Source organism: Chinchilla lanigera, unplaced genomic scaffold, assembly GCF_000276665.1.
Source record: "Chinchilla lanigera isolate Chin_1 unplaced genomic scaffold, ChiLan1.0 scaffold00038, whole genome shotgun sequence".
Taxonomy (NCBI): Eukaryota; Metazoa; Chordata; class Mammalia; order Rodentia; family Chinchillidae; genus Chinchilla; species Chinchilla lanigera.
The window spans coordinates 20,568,689-20,585,342 of NW_004955439.1; the positions used below are offsets into that span (position 1 = coordinate 20,568,689).

The window sequence follows — 16,654 nt, forward strand, 5'->3', positions numbered from 1 at the left end:
CACTATATAAGCCTAAGAGGTTCTACAGTGTGGCCAATCCTATCTCTTTGTACAGAAGAGGAAATAGAGACCCAGAGTAGAGCAAAGTTCTGTGCCCAACACAGATTGAGTGACAACAGAATTAACTCTAGAAGTCAAATGTCCTGATTTTTGGGCCAGCATCTGCTGACCCTACCACTTGCCTTATTTCAGAGGAAAGCAATTGCACCAGCAATTAGCAAGACACTCTGAATCCCTTATTGTTAAAAAGTCAGCTAAGAAATGCTCAACAACCCAGTCTCCTTCTGGCTGCACATGCGTTATATCCACACAGCTATTTACCTCTGTGTATTAAAACTAGGAAGGAAAAGTGGATTTGTTTGTAAGTAGAATCATTCTGCATGTTTGGCTGATTAGCCACTCCTCTAGTTTAGTCAAATGTCACACTGCAAGGTGGGATGTTAGATGGATTTTGGACCCAATATTTTGGTGGCATAAAGAACATTAACATGTGTAAGGAACTGTTGGGTTGTTGCCACTTAGCCACACCAGTTCAAAGAATACTCAGGGGGCTTCCTGGCTGAATTGTGTCTAACAGGATTATGCTTTCTTTCTTTCCTGGCCTGGAACATGTCTCATATCTGGACAGTTCAACCTAGTGTGTACCAACTCCTGGATGCTGGACCTGTTTCAGTCAGCTGTGAATGTAGGGTTTTTTGTTGGTGCTGTGGCCATTGGCTACCTAGCAGACAGGTAGGTGAAACACCTGTAGGGCAACTTCACAGTCTTAGATTTCTTCTACCGCTTTGTTAATGACTCATGCCTTTATTTTCAAATGCTGTACGGTCAGGCAAAGATGTTTCAGCACTAGGCAGCAATTTTTTTCTTGTGGGATATCCAACAGCTAAGAGCCAGAAAGGAGAGTAAAAGATGATTTAATCCCTTTTGTAATTCCTTTTTTTTTTTTTTTTTTGCCTCATTTCCTCCAACTTGGTCATGAGCCCTTAGGGCCTGTGAGTTTCTTCCCATCCTCTACCTTCCCTCATGCATCAGGGCTTTGAGCACCAGGCCGAGCACAGAATGTTCCCATTGCCTGTCAGCCTGCAGATTTCCTGAATTGGGTTTCTGGGGCCACATGGGATTGTGTTACAGAACCTTGCATATAATGAGTCTAATGAAAGTAGAACTGGGCTGTGTATACCAGGAGAGGTGCAGACCCTTCCATAAAGCAAGTGTCCCTGTAGAAATGAAGAGAGGCCATAACAATTGGTCCTCTCAGAGAAGTCCGTGTTCAGTGTCCACAGTAACCAAGCCAGCCCTGTATTTGATTCACCCAGCATTTTAATCCCACATTTAAAGTCCCTTAGAACACTATTCTCTGATCTATTCATGACCAACTTGATATTTTTAGGAGTCTTCAAAAGGGAAAGGAACAGAATCATTTGTTTTATCCCTGATAAGCACTTTAGATAACATGGCCACGCAGGCAAATTACCTAATATTCATAACGCTTACTAGGTACTGAGTGTTTTCTAGGTGCCAGGCATTGCATGTGAGGTTGTAGACAGACCATTTCTTTTCATCATCAGCCACCTAGTAAGAGATATATATGCAAATATATAGGCAGTATGATCAAATACGATAAACACTTAAATTAAATTTTATTTATTACAATAAAGACTCATTTACATTAAGCCTCCTCAAAATACTCTCCCTCACTTCAAACATGCTAACTCCATGGTTCTTGCCACTTTCTGAAGCAGTTCTGGAAGTTTTCTCTCCTGAGAGTCTTCTCTCCTGAGAGTCTTCTGTTGCACTGTCATGGGTGCCTGGATGTCCTGAATTGATTCAAAACCTTTACCTTTCATGGTCATTTTGGCTTTGGAGAAGGTAGATGAGGACACATGGTGATGCCTTTATAAGACTGCTTTTCTGGTAGATGATACTCAGCAGTAGCAATCACTGTATTTTTTTATCAGACCTGGTAAAGACACACAAGAAAAAATGTCTGCTTCAGAAAGGACTGCTTCCAAGACTGCTTCAGAAAGTGAGAAGAATGATGAGATAAATGTATTTGAAGTGAGGGATGATGTTTTGAGAAGGATTTGTGGCAATGTGCTTTTTAATGAAATAAATGTTTTAAAAATTTAAGCGCACACTGTATTTTTAACCAGCCCTTGTAACTGTGTATAATTCCATAGAGTATATAACTGTATGACTTAATTGTATATAATATATAACTATATGACTTAATTATATATTTATGTATGAAATACATATTTAACTCTGAAATAAATATAAATATACTTTGTACTCATTACCCTCCTGTGCCCTCCCCAACTGCACCTATCATGTGACCAGACCTGTGAGTATAATAATAAATATAGGCAAATATTTTCTCTGGTTGTATGATATTCTCAGGCTGACTAAAAGTAGTGAATATATTGGCCGTCCACAAGGAAAGCTCAGTGCAATTACGGAGCATGGGCCCATTTGGCAGCAGGAGGGAGGAAGGATAACAGCTGAGGTGCTGGGACTAAAAGGCCACTCTGTCATCACCATCACTATGCACGGCAACCATCTGCTCAGCCTTCCTGACAGTGCCCCCCCAAGGGGGGTTTCCTGTGGGAAGCTTATGAGGTAGAGAGGAAGGTCATCATTTTTACTGCTGTTACCCCAAAACCAAGGACAGGTCTTTGGAGATAACGCAATAAATCAAGACAGATTCATTAAAGGGATATCCAGGGTCCAGCCTTGCTCCCTGGGGCAGTTGGCTGGCAGCTCCTGTGCCCAGTGAGCTGGGGACATGAACACTCAACTCCCCCAGGGAAACATGGGAACACATGAAGTGGGCTGCAGACGTGAGTTAATTATTTTCATCCCACTCAAGGAGTAGGAGGTGGGTTCTAACTCTTTCCTGAGGGTACATTCCTGAGTGATAATGCCCAGTCAATTATCCTCCTCCTTAGATGACCTCATCATTCTGCTTTTGCTGAGGAAGTCTCCCCTGGAAAGATGATCATTCAGTATTCCTACCCAAAACATTGTTCACATGCCTTCATTTCCTCCTCTCTCTCCCTCTCTTTCTCTTTCTCTTTCTCTCTCTCTCTCTCTCTCTCTCTCTCTCTCTCTCTCTCTCTCTCTCTCTTTCAGTCTGGTACTGCAGATTGAACCCAAAGCCTTTGCACTGAGCTAAGTCCCTAACCCTTTTTTAATTTTTATTTTGAGACAGTCTAATTAAATGACTATATTGCCCAGGTTGGGCTCGAACCTGCAGTTCTCCTACTTCAGCTTCTCAGAGTATTAGAATTACAGGCATGAGACACCATGCTTGGATTCTACTTCTTTTTCTTAAACTGTCTGGAGGCTTTTTGATCATGAACTTCTTTGTTCTATTTGTGCATACATGCAAGAAGGTGCAAGGGGACCAGAAGTAAGACAACGGGCACAGGGCTCAAAAAATATGAAGCAATTTATCTTTTGCATACTTAACACCTGCAAGTTTCAGATTTTTTACAGGAATTTAGTACAATAATTTCATGGAAACCCATTTTATCCACACATGGAATGATCATTAAGTAGAATGTATTGTCTTCCATGAAGAATTTTAAAAATATACCCTAACAGCTGATTATGGTGTCTTTTTGAAAAAAACCTAGGAAGACAATATCAATAGGATATAAATAAGAATACTGGGAAGGAGGGAAAGTAGGAAGGCAGGAAGGCAGGAAGAAGGAAGGACAGAAGGAAGGAAGGAAGGGAGGGAGGGAGAGAGGAAGGGAAGGAGGAAGGGAAGAAGGGAGGAAGGGAGGAAGGGAGAAAGGGAGGAAGGGAGGAAGGAAGGAAGGGAGGGAGAGAGGAAGGGAAGGAGGAAGGGAAGAAGGGAGGAAGGGAGGAAGGGAGAAAGGGAGGAAGGGAGGAAGGGAGAAAGGGAGGAAGGGAGGAAGGGAGAAAGGGAGGAAGGGAGGAAGGGAGGAAGGGAGGAAGGGAGAATAGGAGGGAGGAAGGATTTTAAAGTAAGTCAACAGGCAAGTCTACTTCTTGAGAGCTAGCTTTGCAAAACAAAGGAAAGTCAGATGACCAAGAATTTGTAAATAAAACTTTCATAAGTGTCTTGGTTATTTTGTTGTTGTTGTTAAGACAAAATATTTAATGCCCAAAATTAAGGAAGGAAAGGTTTATTTAGCTTATAGTTTCTGGAGGTTTTAGTTTATATTTGGCTGGCTTTGAGGCAGAGTGGCACATGGCAGAGGGTAAATGTTTACAGCTGTGAAAGATAGTAAAGCAGTAAGAGCAAAGGGGAATGGCGGCAGGTAGCCTGTTTTTTTATGCAGTCTACTGGCTTTGGTGGCGTGGGGTGGTCTTTTACACCCCCACCCTCTGCATGCCTTCCTCTTGCATGGGCTCAGGATGAATATAAAGTAAGCACCTTGGCTCTCTTTTGAGTATATAGTTAACCTTTTAAACTTTTTAAATTGACACAATAAACAACATTCCAGGAGGGTAAGGGCATGTCCTTTTTACCCCAAGATGCAGAACTGCTGAGTTACTTAGCCAAACCTCTAGACTCCCCAAATTGACACAATGTATCAACCATAACATTCCACCCCTTGTCAACTTGGCTGTCAGACACCTTTTTAAAACTAGTTTTTAGATATAAAGACATGGTTATAATTATGCCTAACATATTATAACTATTTTATGTATTAATTTTTTTATTAAAATAGAAGGTAAGTTTTTTGGGGGTGATGTTTATTTTTTTTATATATATAACTTGAACATTATAACACAGTTTAACAATTTTTAAGGACCAGTAGTAAGTCTATCAACATTATATTATATTAGAATGATATTTGTGGAGGAATAGTATAATTATATTTTTTGTAGCTGATCACGTGGTTGTAATTGGTATTTAGAACTATCTTCTTTTACTATCTATTTTGTATTTTTGGGTTTTTTTTTGGCCTTTAGCAAGCACCTCAGCAGGTCTTGGTTCTTTCCCTGGTGGAGTGAACCATACCTTTATTTTTGAAGGCTCTGGGCCATTTCTCATTGTGCCTATATTAGGTTGTTGTAGTTTCCTATTGATTTTAATAACAGGGCATGGTAATATTAAGAGGCGCCCTAAGGGATCTCCTGCACTCCACATATATTTTTCCTTTCCCCCATTGTGGAGTAGTAGTCCAATTTCCCCTTGATAATCTGGGTCAGTTATCCCTGACAACCCTGTGACTCCCTTTTCAGCTTGTTTCCTCAGAGGCATGAGAAGACTAAAGTGACCAGAGGGAAATCTTAGTTTTTAGTTTAATGGTATCATTGTTGTGTTTTCTGGTACAAGCTTTTCCCCCTCTGGAACTAAGATGTCTAAGTCAGCAGAACATAAGGTTGTGGGGACAGAAAGCAAAAATTTTGCTAAGGGGTCACTAGGAGTAATTGTGAGTGGTACCATCCCTACTTGGGGGCGGTCTTTTACACCCTCACCCTCTGCATGCCTTCCTCTTACACAGGCTCAAGGTAAATATAAAATAAACACCTTAACTGCCTTTTAAGCTACATAGTTAAACTTTTTAAGTTGACACAATAAACAAACTTTTAAACTTTTTAAGTTGACATAATAAACAACATCCCAAAAAGATAAAAACATGTCCTTTTTACCCCAAGATATAAAACTGTTAAGTCACTTAACCAAACCTATAAACTCCCCAAGGTAACACAATATATCAACCATAATAATAAGATATCTAATTTATTTCTTCATCTTACTTCCTAAGAAGGGATTTTTGAGTATCACCTGAAACATAAAAAGTAATTCTTCATCAATTCCAGGTTTTTCAATCTCATGATAAATGATAATAAGTGCAAGATTTAGTGGCATGCTTGTAGGTGTTTAACAACTGGCTTTCTGCAGGGGCCATGGTCCCTTACAAGCTACCTATGTCACTGGACAGAGATGGCTAGAAATTTACGCTGTTACACAGCATTTCCCACACACAGCTACAATAGACATGAATAACCTCAAGAGCATAAATAGTCAAATGTAGTAGAATAATTACGAAGCAGTATGTTTTGCATGCTTATTACCCTTGTTTTTAATGTAACTTATTTCATTTTAAGTATATATAATTTAATTTTCAGCAATGGCTGTGTTTAATGAGCTTGCAAATTTTCTGAGTCTAACTATTAGCTCCCATGAGCCAATAGCCACTGTCTCTATGTTCTGATGGACCCAGATCAAAGAAGAAGCAAAGCCCCAGTATGTTGTATCCCAATGTACCTAACTGCACAGGATCTTCTAAAACAACTTATCGAATGACTACTATGTGCAAGTTGCTTCATTGGGTATCCTCACTTGTTAATATTTCATTTGGATTACAGCAGCTTTTAAGGTAGATTATACATCCATCATTTATAGAGGAAACTGAGATGCAATGAAATTGAAGCACTGCTTCCCAGATGCTAACGTGCATACAAATCCCCTAGGATCCTGTTAGAAGTCAGGTTCTGATACAGTCTGTCTAGGTGGGCCAGAGAGTCTGCATCTTCAACCAGCCCCCAAATGGTGCTCATCCATGCCTTCCCACTATGCTGAGAGTTCTACCAACTACCAAGTAGCAAGCAGCAAAAGGAATTATAAAGGTGGCAGTACTGGCTGTCAATTCCTTCTTTGCTGTTTTATCTGTTTATCTTTCATGTAATCATTTAAATTGATCTATTGAAGCTGGTCTCACACCACTATCCCAGCCCACCAAAAATGCCTTAGTTTTTCAAAAGAGAATTGCATCCTTAATTGGAGCATGTTCAACAGTGAAGTTTTTCTACATCATGGATAGTGTTTCCTTGCTTATATTCTCAATGGTGAATATTTCCTCTCCCTTATCCAAGGATTTCATCCATTGCAGCAGCATCACTGTTATACTGTGTGCCTGAATCAGCCATGGATGTTGAAAAATTACTACTTGAGCAAATGTTTATAGATTATAAAACCTAAGGATAAAAGAAAGGGTTTAAGGCAGGAGAATGGGGGTAGGGGCTAAAATTAAGTGACATGTGACTTTGGAAGGTTTTGAATTAAAAGCCAAGGAGTTATATATTTACAACAGAGAGCAAGTAACAGAGAATCAGGAAATGATATGGCCAAAGAGAGTTTTAAGAAGTTTAGTAGTTTATGTTAATTACTAATGCAAGTGCTTGAACTTTAAATTTGAGGTTTAAAACATTAACAATCTAAAATAATTATTAATGATTGTCTTACTTTTTTTGTTGCTGAGACAAAATACCCAACACCCAAAGTTAAAGGAGAAAAGGTTTATCTCAGTTCACAGTTTGTAGAGGCTTTAGTTCATAGTCAGCTGGCTCCAAGGCAAGTTGGAATAGCAGAGGAGAAAAAATTCATGACAGGAAGAAGGCAGGAAGGCAGCAGAGTATGCAAGTAGAAAGCAGCAGTGACAAGTGATCACACCAGCCCTCTTTCTGTCCCTTATATTCTGTTCAGGTTACCCATCCTTAGGGCAGCACTCATACCCAGGGAGGGCCTTCCCATTATCCACTCCCAGAATTATCCCAAACTAATCAATGGACCAGTTTAGTAATCACATACCCTTGATCCTAGTATCACACACTTAATCCCAACATCACACACTCTAGATCCAGCCACCCTGAAAAGCCCTACCTATGACCATATGAGACTTTGGGGAAACATCGAAACACAAGCCATAACAATGATGTTAGTATTTGAAATAGTAACCAGAACATTGTTGCCTATTAATACAAACAGCAATTATAAAATCTTCATCCACCTTTAGGATGTGCAATACTAGTGACAAATATTTATTCTAGTTGAAGAGGGTAAAATGAAGACTATTGTTTTCTCTGAAATATTTTCAAAATATCCAGAGAGCAAATTAAAGTGTCTTTTAGAACACAACTAGGAGAACATGATGAAAATGTAAGAGGGCTTCAAGTCCATTCTCTGACAACCAGATGTTTTAGTCCATGTTCTGTTACTCTAATGTAATACCTGAGACTGAGTAACTCTACAGAGAAAAGAGGTTTATTTATTCTGTAGTTCTGGGGGCGGGGGCTGTTTTTGGTACCAGGAATCAAACTCAAGAACTTGTCCTTGCTAGGCAGGAGCTGTGCAGCTGAGCTATATCTCTGGCCCTAGTTCTGGAGGTTTGATTGCAGGGCACCACATCAACTCAGCTCTGGTGAGGATCAATTAGTATGTGCCATCATAATGGTGGATGCATTTAATAATGGAGACCTAGTAACTCTTACAAATATGCTTGGTGTACTTTGTTGCTTTATGTCACATTTTAAATTGAACATTAAGAGAATGCAAGTTTTTGTTTTGTTTTGTTTTGTTTTGTTTTGTTTGTTTTGAGATAGGGTCTTGCTATGTAGTTCAGGCTGGCCTTGAATGCACTATGTAGCCTCAGCTAACCTCAAACTTGCAGTAATCCTCCTGCCTCAGCCTCTCAAGTGCTGGAATTATAAGCATGTGCCACCATGCCTGGTCAAGAATGTGGTATTTTAATTTTAAGTCTGCCAGTGCTTCTATCTAGAGATCTATTGCCATTTTGCTCTTCAGTGAAATTTTTTCCCCAAGAAAGACAGGACTACAATTTTTTCTAACAAACTGAGATGATACAGTGTTTTCTTGGTTATCAAAACTATTCTTGTAGCTTTGGGATTTTGACTTGGTTAATATTCATGGTGTGTGGGAAAGCACACAACACTGTACAATATCACCCATGTTATGTACATACACAGGACCTAGAAGGACACATCCAACAAAGCTTGACTGCAAATGACTTTATTCTGTGCTTCTTGTGTTTTTGTTTCCTATAATGTATGTGCTAACTTTTCAAAAATAAGATTACTTTTAAAGCTTAAAAAATGATGTTGGGAATATGCATGGGAGGAAGAGATCACACCACAAAACAGGAAGCCAGAGAGCGATTCAAAGATCAATTTGCTCTCTACAACTCTCTTTCTTGAGAACCTCCTTAATCTTCGGTAAGGGCAAGGCCCCTAAAAATCTAAGGATCTCCCACTAGGTTCCACCTTTTAGCAATTTCCTGTCTCCTAACACTCCCACAATGAAACCAAGTTTCAAACTCATGTGTCCCTGGGGGACAAAACACATTTAAACTTTGGCACCAGCTGTGCAAACAGAGGAAGAAAGCAAAGAAGACTTTATTAAGCTCCTTGCCTCTAATAACTTACTTAATCCTCTTTTCAGCTGGTCAGATAAGTCTTTTTCATTTGAAGTAATTGAATAGAGTTGAATAACTTGCCAAACACCCTACTAAGTATTAAGACCATGATTAAACCTAACTTGCCATTTTTTCTTGCTCTATTCTTGGACAACTCTCCAAAGTCCCTAAACTAATGAAAGCCGAGTTCCCTCAAATCTTAAGTATGGAGTTCATCCTAAAAGGAGCTCCACAACAAAAGCACCTTGGAATTGTAACATGTGAAACCAAAGACATACAGACATGCAAAGACCACAAAATTTCAAATGTACTGTTAAAAACAAATAGGCATAGGGGGCTGGGGATTTAGCTCAGCGGCAAAAGCGCTTGCCTGGCAAGCGCAAGGTCGTGAGCTCGGTTCCCGGTACCGGAGAAAAACCAAAAAAAAAAAAAAAAAAAAAAAAAAACAAATAGGCATATATACTATCAAATTTTGTTTTTCCTAAAGTAAAGGTGGGCAGTTGGTTGAGACTGTTAATGCAAAAAACTCAGCTCATAGGATGATGTAAGACCTAACTAAGCCCTTGGGGCATTAGCACTGGGTGGCCTGGAAGGACAAACCCCTCCTGAATGCTCACCACAGTGTGGAGCTGAGATTCTTCAGCCCTGGAGAGAACAGGGCTCTCTGCGCATCAATTTTATACACTAAAAAAATCTCCTAAACAGAACCGCAGTCAGGAATTATCTTTGTGGATATAAAGCCTTGATAGTAATTTAAAGTTAACTTCTGCTTTTAATTAGATTTCCATAACTTCCATGATCTTTCTGCAACTTTTATGATTCAAATTTAATTGTGTTTGCTTTTGTTGTTTACCTCTCCACAGGTTTGGCCGTAAAATCTGCCTCTTGATAACAATTCTCATAAATGCTTCATCTGGGGTTCTCATGGCCATTTCCCCAAACTACACATGGATGTTACTGTTTCGCTTGATCCAAGGACTGGTCAGCAAAGCAGGCTGGATAATCGGCTATACTCTGAGTAAGAATGATAATGGTTGTAGGTGTGAGAGCACAGGGACTTGGCTGCCAAAGTAGCATCAGGTGGGGGATGAAACAAGGACCCAGCTTCAAGACAATGTTGAGAGATTTAGTCTGTATCCAAAAATGTTCTTAAATTGTCTAATCAGCTCTTTCTGCATTCCTTCTACAAAAAGAAAACAGTGGAGGCAGAGACAAGGGCAAATATCTTGCCAGCCAGATTTCTATATAGCGCTTTCGGAATTTCTGTTTTCTGCACCGTAGAGTGTTATGTAGAGAGGAAACCTAACCCACAAGGCCCATTCAGACACAATGGGATCAGATAGATGCAATGGTGAGAGATATGTTTGATGCATAAAGCACTTCATTGCTCTGCCTACATCCATTCTAGTAAGCCACAGTTATCCTCAATTTGTGTACAAAACCATAGAGAGTACAAATACTGTAATGGAAACAGGTTCAGCACCTCAGCAAGCCATTTGTAAAATCAGGAATATTATTTTTACCCTCCTCATTAGTAGCCAGAATATGGTTAAAATCCATGGACTGTGATAGCATATTTGAATTCTAACAACAAAGCATATTTAGAGCATAGAGAAATATCATAGCCGTAAGTAGACCTTTGAAATTAACCCTCATCATCACTTTCTCTTTTGTTGTGATTGAATAGCATCTACACAAAGGGAAAGGGACATTTGAAGTTATATTACTAACAATAACAATAATAATGCTCTTTAGACATGAGAGAACTCGAATGTATGTGCTTACGTAGTTTTACCTAATAAAGCCAATTTGAGAAATTTTGTGACAGGAAAAGGAGATGATTCTTAATACTATTCCCACCAGGGCAGGCATCTAAAATAACATTTGGCCAATGAAGGAGATCTTGTATGCAGTTATTCAACCAATAATTTGGCTTCTAGAGCATGCAGTATGTAGAATTTAATTGTGTATATATATATTTCAGCAAAAGTCAATCTCAGCCTCCTTCCATTCATTTCTTCTCCAGTCCCTCTGAATACTCTTGAGCCTTTGATGTATACCTTGTTACTCCCTTTCCTCCTCCTACCAGCCTTTCCCAAAGCTCATCCATGACCCCAGTCACTTTGAAAGACATTTGTATTTATTGAGCACTGGTTTGCTTTCTTTCCTTCTGTTTCTTTTCTCTTTCTTTCTTCCTTCCTTTCTTTCTTTCTTTCTTTCTTTCTTTCTTTCTTTCTTTCTTTCTTTCTTTCTTTCTTTTCTTGCTATCAATTTATTTAGCTGTGTTTTTGTTTTGTTTTGTTTTCTTTCTGGTACCGAGAATCGAACTCATGACCTCGTGCTTGACAGGCAGGCACTGTGCCGCTGAGCTAAATCCCCAGCCACTTTTTGCTGTTTTTAAATTCTTCAAATAATTCAGTTATTTATAGAAATATTTTAGAGTACATTTCTATTTGGTTTATAAATAGTTGAAGCCTTTAACATATTTGCCGAACATTTAAACCCAAAACTATGGTTTGTGGAACATCTGGAGCTTCAATGCTTCTATGTCTGTCACATGAAACAACTGTCCCCTTGTTCCATGCACATGAACCTCATACATCTGCCATGGTGCAGTCATGGGATGGGATAAAGCTGATTGTTATACCGTGTTTAGTGAGTATTGTGCTCCTAAATTGGTTCTTGGAATGTAAAAAACCCTGATTTCTAGTTGTTTTCAACTTCCTAAGTTTAAATACTTCTACTATGGCTGATTTCAAGATAATAATAAATTTAATAACTTGTTTCCAAAATTCCTGAAAATTGTAAAATGTGCTTTTGCAGCTAGTACTTCCAAATTCAGCCTACTTCTCAGTTTTTAGTCTTTTGCACAGATAAGCAAGATTGCAAAGGAAATGTTTACCTTATGAGAAAACAAGTTATAGTCAGGTGTTCATTTATATACAAGTTGTCTAAAATGTAAATTTAATGCTTGATACATTAATTTTGATCATGAGTTATCACTGTCTTATTATTTTAGATGAAAAGTTCTTCACTTAGCTGAAATACAATTGCATTTGACTCTGAAATTATTCTATAAATAAACATTTTTGTTCATACTGGCAAGTTTTTTATTTTAAATCTGATATGGGGTTATAGATATCTATTAATTAATACAATAGTAATAACTGTAACATAATAAGGCCCCAAAGAACATTTTTAAAAGTTCAGAGAATTGTATAGAAACCTCTGGAGTCTGCTCCATATATTTGAGGCTGGTGTTCTGGTTTCCTTATAGCCGGACAGCAGCTCACAGTGGTGCTGAATGTGTTGTCCTTTTGGATTCTCTCTGCAGTTACAGAATTTGTCGGACTGAGCTATCGGAGAACAGTGGGGATTTTTTACCAAGTTGCCTTTACCATTGGGCTCCTGGTGCTAGCAGGGGTGGCATATGCTCTTCCTCACTGGAGGTGGTTGCAGCTTGTAGTCACTCTGCCTAACTTCTTCTTCCTTCTCTATTACTGGTAAGTCCATTGGGAGTGAAAAGAAAAGATGATGAAGTCATTTATTTTGTTAAAATATGCACACTCTGCTTCTAAATTTCCTTCATTTTTCAGGTTTTTTCACAGAAACACCAACTCCAAGTTTCAGAGATAAAAATTACATGCTCCCATAATGGGAATCTAATGCCTTTTCACTTTGGGCATAATATTTTTGTGTCCTGGAGCTTACATTTCAGATACTTTATTTGGAGTTTAAATTAGCTTCCAGCAACTTTAATACAACTTAGACTACAGACCCACAAGAGATCAACAATCTTGCTCTTGCTGTTTTATTCCTCATTGGTGGAAGCTTTAGGATAGAGAAGGATGAGCATGGCACTCATGTCACCACTTCCCCACACCCATGCTCAGGGCAGACACCCTCAATCAATCACAGTACCCATTATTCCAAATAAGGCCATCATGGCACTCTAGGACCATACCAGTCACCATCACCAAAGCAAATTAAATATGTTTCCCAAGAGAAACACATGGAAAATGGCAGAAGATATTAGCAAACCATAGCATGTCTGAAATAAAGCAGACAAGATGCTGGATTACCAGACCAGATCCTTCTGCTGTGCAACAAATCCACTTTTTTCCTCCTGGATATATCAGCTTGTTTTTCCTATAATTGTCTGGCCTAAAGGTTAAACATCTCCACCCTTTCCAAGATGCCTGTTTCTTTACCAAAAGCCAGTAAAATTCTGGTCTTAGCTCAAGATTCTACAACATACACCAAAGACTGGATGCTTAAATAATGGACACTTATTTCCCATAGTTATCAAGACTAGGAAGTCAAAGGACAAGATGTTGACAGATTTCTGTCCCACCTCAAACTTACAGAGATCTTCCATCTTCTGTGTCCTCACATGACAGAAATTCAGTGAGAGAGCTCTGATCTCACTTCCTCTTCTTATAAGGACACTAATCTCATCTCATTAGTGTCACCTCATCTCAGAGATTTATCTAAACCCAGTTACTGCCCAAAGGCTCCATCTCCATGGTCCACATTGGGGGTCAGGGCTTCAACATGTGAATGTGTGTACTATACTCTGAGATTAATCATCATCTCCCTTGTCTCCCTGTGCTCACTTTTACTCCTCTGAATCCACCCTTTTGTCCTATTCCCATTAGGAAATCTTATTTCTCAGCTAAACTGCTCCAGTAGAGTCCCACCTGCTCTTCTAGACATTTGCTTACTATCCTCTGATTCATCTTCATACGGAAATTTTAAATCCAGTTTCTCCATGCCACACCTATGTTTGAAAGTCTTCAAAATTTGATTCCCCTGTGAATAAAGACCTAATGTTTCAGCCTGACAGCCAAGCCTGCTTGTTACTCAAGTTCTGGCTGCCTCGGAGCACTTTTTGCCACTTGGCACTCCACAAAATCAAGCTGAAATTTTATATACAGTATTTCATGATGGGGGCGCACTTTTGAAAGGCTATTTGAGTTGCAGAGCAGTAAACACGATTCTTGGGGAAAGAATGGAGGGAGAAGCATCAGTTAGAAACTATTTCAATCTTCCTAGAAAAAGAAGACAAGAGGCTAAACTAAGAAGCTATGTGTAGGAAGAAAAGGAAAACTATATCTATATCTGTATCTATATAATTTCTAATAAGATGGCAATCATGGGTTTTGGTGGGTGTCTTGCTTACTTTTCTCTCATTGCTGAGACAAAATACCTGAAGGCTAAAATTAAGGAAGTAAGGCTGATTTAGCTCATAGTTTGTGGAGGTTTCAGTCCATACTTGACTGACTCCAAGGCAAAGGGCAACAGTTCATGATGGTGGAAGACAGTAATAGCAACAAGAGCAAAAGGGAGAAGCTGGAGCAAGCAGCCTCTTTCCCTCCCTTACTTTGTATGCAAACTATCCACCCCAAGGTGGGTGTAGCACTCACACGCATAATCCCAGCATTGGACCACGGATGGATCATAAACTCTAGAAGCCCTTCCCCATGACTGCATGAGGCTTTGGGGAGAAGTCCAGACACAAACCATAACATTAGGAAACCACATATGGAGATCTCGAAGGAGGGGATATCCAGTATAGGCTTAAGTGCCTGCGTGTTGGTTGGGTGTCCAGAAAGACGAGCAGGTTGGAAGGAAAGGTGACAAACTGAGCTTTGGACACACTGAAGTTGAGGTGCTGAAGGGAAGCCACATGTAGATATCCAGAAACCAGTGTAATCTAAGGATCTGGAATTGTAGTAAATTTCATATATGTCTTTGTTGTTGCTATGAGGACAAATGAGATCACTCAGAAGAAATGAATAGAGTTGAGAGAGGAAGGAGATAGGGCCAGAATCTAAGACATCACCAAGTTTTGAAAGCTAAGCAAAGGAATACAATCTGAGACCAAAGAAGAGCAAGGTGACATCATCCAAAAGGGAGAAAGGACTTCATAGGCACGGAGACAGAAATGGAAGCCACAGGTGAGGGAGCCTCTAGTCAATCTTCCACCTCTAAAACCTCTTGTGGGATGTGGTGGAGCTCCTCCTCCTTGCTGGTGAGCTGTTCAGTCATCTCTATAACCCTCACATCACCAATTCTTGGCCCCAGTTGGGTCATTTCATAACCCAACTGGCACAGTGTGCTGTCAGCTCTTTGAGGTCAGGTGACATTAGGGCCCTGTGGTGTAGCCTCCTATCTAGGTCTTGATAGATGACTGTCTGGCCTTGAATTAGGATAATTTCTATTTTATTAAGCAAGTAACTCTACTGTAAAACAAACCCAAAGATTATATTCAGATTACTTTGGATTGAGCCAGTATTTCCACCCCTATCATTTTTACCCAATGTTTCTAATTCTCAAAAAAATCATTTTAGTTTTTATTCTATTAAATATCTCTGTTTTTATTTTGGAACAAAAACAAATTAACAAACAACCATTTAGAAAGTAGCACAAGAATAGTACAAGCAATACTGAATTACAGACAAGGTGACAGGGAATTAATAATGGTTGTTGTGTTACATATTGATAACTTCAAAGTGATTACTTAAGGAAACAAATATAGACATGCAAGATTGACCAAATAATTAATCATTAACTGTTCCATTCAATAAAGTGATATAAGACAGTAGGACAACTATGTTAGCTATCCTATATATACATATATATACACACAATTTTCCCCATCTTCCTTTTCTCTTCTCCCTCATCCCAGTAGCCCTTCACTTTTGAGCATTTTCCTTCCATTTCACAATGTCTATCACACCTCCTAGTTTTTATTCACTCTTTCAGGTCTTACACTAGTGAGACAATATAATTCTTATCAATGTAGGTCTGATTTATTACACTTATGAGTATGGTCTCTAGTTGTTACCATTTCCCTATAAAAGCCTTGATTTTATCTTTCTTTATAGTTGAGTAATATTCCATTATATAAAAGTACCACAATTTTTTTTAACAAATTCTCAGTGGATGGACATTTGGATTGCTTACACAATTTAGCAAATACAAATTGCTCTGCTATGAACATGAGTGCACATATATCTCTGTGATATGATGTTTCCAGATCTTCTGGGAAAATACCCAGAAGGGGAATAGCTGAGTTGAATGGGATCTCTAGACCTAGTTTTCTGAGGAGTCTCCAAACTGATTTCCACAGTGGTTTCACCAGTCTGCATTCCCACCAGCAATGAAGAAGAGTTCCTATTTCTCCACAGCCTCACCAGCATTTGTTATTGGTTGATTTCTTAATGATAGCCATTCTTACTGGGGTGAGATGAAATCTCAATATTGTTTTAATTTGCATTTCTTGAATGACTAATGATGTTGAACACTTTCTCATGTATTTATTTGCCATTTGTATTTCATTATCTGAGAAGTGTGTATTCATCTCAGCTGCCAATTTCTGGATTTGGTCTTTGAATTTGGGGGAGCTGATATTTTTTAATTCTTTATATGCTCTGGATAGGAGACCTTTGTCC

General features: G+C 39.0%; 1 protein-coding gene across 2 annotated transcripts in view; it reads left to right on the forward strand.

Annotated features, from left to right (window-relative positions):
- The window catches only part of Slc22a2 (solute carrier family 22 (organic cation transporter), member 2), a 41,041-nt gene that overhangs the window by 1,448 nt on the left and 22,939 nt on the right, over positions 1-16,654 (forward strand). For both annotated transcript variants that reach the window (XM_005390704.2, XM_005390703.2), the window contains exons 2-4: positions 629-732; positions 10,061-10,215; positions 12,532-12,700. In XM_005390704.2, the coding sequence (XP_005390761.1) occupies positions 629-732; positions 10,061-10,215; positions 12,532-12,700 (428 nt within the window). The remainder of the gene's footprint in view (positions 1-628; positions 733-10,060; positions 10,216-12,531; positions 12,701-16,654) is intronic.